The sequence below is a fragment of the Camelina sativa genome, chromosome 3 (genome assembly GCF_000633955.1).
Source record: "Camelina sativa cultivar DH55 chromosome 3, Cs, whole genome shotgun sequence".
Classification (NCBI taxonomy): Eukaryota; Viridiplantae; Streptophyta; class Magnoliopsida; order Brassicales; family Brassicaceae; genus Camelina; species Camelina sativa.
In genome coordinates this window covers 14,447,677-14,449,875 of record NC_025687.1, presented here as the reverse complement: position 1 = coordinate 14,449,875, position 2,199 = coordinate 14,447,677, and the positions used below count along the sequence as shown (strand labels likewise).

Genomic DNA, 2,199 nt, shown 5'->3' with positions numbered 1-2,199 from the left:
CTCTCGGGGTAATGGGCCCTGCCGATGCATTTCCCTATGGGCCTGGTGGCTATAACGGTATGCCAGATCCGTTTGGTATGGGTCCAAGACCCTTTGGATCGTATGGACCGAGGTTTGGTGGTGATTTTAGAGGACCAGTCCCCGGAATGATGTTTCCTGGTAGGCCACCGCAACAGTTTCCACATGGCGGTTATGGTATGATGGGAGGCGCAGGACGTGGCCCGCATATGGGAGGAATGGGAAACGCTCCTCGAGGAGGCCGACCGATGTATTATCCACCAGCAACATCATCAGCACGTCCTGGCCCAACCAACCGGAAAACACCTGAGAGAAGCGAGGAGAGAGGAGTGGGGACGGATCAACAAAATCAGGATGCATCACATGACATGGAGCAGTTTGAGGTTGGAAACAGTTTAAGAAACGAAGAGAGTGAAAGTGAAGAAGAAGACGAAGCTCCAAGACGATCAAGACATGGAGAAGGAAAGAAGCGTCGGTGAGAGCGACTTACACAAGCTATATAATTCACCTTTCTCTCTCCCCTCTATTTTTCATTCAAACATATTAGTATTAAACTAGTGGCATATTGTTCGTATTTTAAAGATATTTTGTACTATCAGACGACAAGAGTTGGGTAATACAACTCTCACGCATCTTTAGTATTACTCTTTAAGGTTTATATGCCATTAGACTTGGGAAAAAGAACAGAAGACCAAATAGTCTTCAACTGTACATAAACAAGTCACATCAACTATTTAGTTTTGCCTAGTCTTTGATCTTTCGACTGATATTGTAAAAAAATCAAAAGTGAAATCATAAACAACAATATTAGACCGTAAACGAAGCCCAAATGAAATTTAAACCGCCAAGAGATGAGTCAATTCGACATCACATTTGACTATCTAATATTCGCATCGGGTGAAAATAATCCACGTAATCTTTGAAGATTATCATGAAGAAGAAAAAAAAAGGAATTGAACCCTCAAAACAAACAAACGGGTGGGATATAAACCCTAGTTTTGTTTTTTCTCTCTCTTAAAGTTGTATTAAGCCCTAGTATCATACAACATGAAAACAACAATGAAAGGTTTGCTCCCTATATCTTAAGTATAAACTCAAAAAAAAAAAAAAAACTCCCTTTTGACATATCTCCTCTGCTCAGAACTTCCTTTGCCTAGTCGAATCTACAGTTTGTTCCGGAGGCGCCATGAAACAACTTATTGAGAACCAGGACGATGAGAAAGACAGAAGCCCAATTAAGGTAGATCCCATCCCTCTTGACCTAGAGGAGGCTATACTCAGTAGATTGCCTGCCAAGTCTCTTATGAAGTTTCTATGCGTGTCAAAGACGTGGTCTTCCATCATCCGAAACCAAAGGTTCGTCAATTCTTACTACGCGATGTCCTCCACGATCCGATCATCGCGGTTTATAATCGCTTTCTGCTGCGGTTCACAAGCCAAGTTTGATGACTGGCGTTTGTTCGTCTTCTCGTCTTCCTACGAAGATGAGAAATCTTCTTCTTTGGCAACCACTCTCCATATGACAATACCTTCAGTGTCTAGCGCCTCCGGCTGTCTTTCTGTCCATGGCTTAATCGGTTGTACTATTGGTGGTCCGTTCATTGTCTGTAACCCCAGCACCAACAAATACACTATCCTACCATGTGCCGGGCCACGCACATTCTTGGGATACGATCCTGTTGGAGATCAATTCAAAGCATTGACCATGGTGTCTTATCCTCCTCCTCCTCAGCCTCAGGATTTTCTAGTGTACGAGGTTTTAACACTTGGAGGAGGAGAATCTTCATGGACATGCAATACGTTCACCAGCCTGCCTCATTTCACTGTTACCAACTCAATATGTATCAATGGTTTTGTGTATTATGCTGCTTGGACCCCAACCCGAACTACAAATCCGGTGATTGTGTGTTTTGATGTTAGATATGAGAGGCTGAGCTTTATCAAAGCGCCTATGCCTGTTGTTTGCTGGGAGGGTGAATCTATTCTCATAGAATACAAAGGGAAGCTAGCTTCCATTGCAAGACACCCTCATGCTGATTTCCATAGTTTTGATTTATGGATACTAGAAGATGCGACGAGACATGATTGGTCCCAGCAAACATTTGAGCTTCCTTTCTCTTTGGGGATGGGTAGGAATATCACTTCCCCGGGCACTAACAAAGCTGGTGAAATCATTTTTGC

General features: G+C 43.2%; 2 protein-coding genes across 4 annotated transcripts in view; both read left to right on the top strand.

Annotated features, from left to right (window-relative positions):
- The window catches only part of LOC104777071 (30-kDa cleavage and polyadenylation specificity factor 30-like), a 3,480-nt gene extending 2,797 nt beyond the window's left edge, over positions 1-683 (top strand). Inside the window, exon 6 of one of the 3 annotated variants that reach the window (XM_019243741.1) lies at positions 9-683. In XM_019243741.1, the coding sequence (XP_019099286.1) occupies positions 9-497 (489 nt within the window). In that variant the 3' untranslated portion in view covers positions 498-683. The remainder of the gene's footprint in view (positions 1-8) is intronic. The other 2 variants (XM_010501272.2, XM_010501274.2) reach the window with 2 other exon arrangements.
- The window catches only part of LOC109130537 (F-box protein At1g30790-like), a 1,843-nt gene continuing 848 nt past the window's right edge, over positions 1,205-2,199 (top strand). The window contains exon 1 of the mRNA XM_019240178.1: positions 1,205-2,183. Coding sequence (XP_019095723.1) covers positions 1,205-2,183 — 979 coding nt within the window. The remainder of the gene's footprint in view (positions 2,184-2,199) is intronic.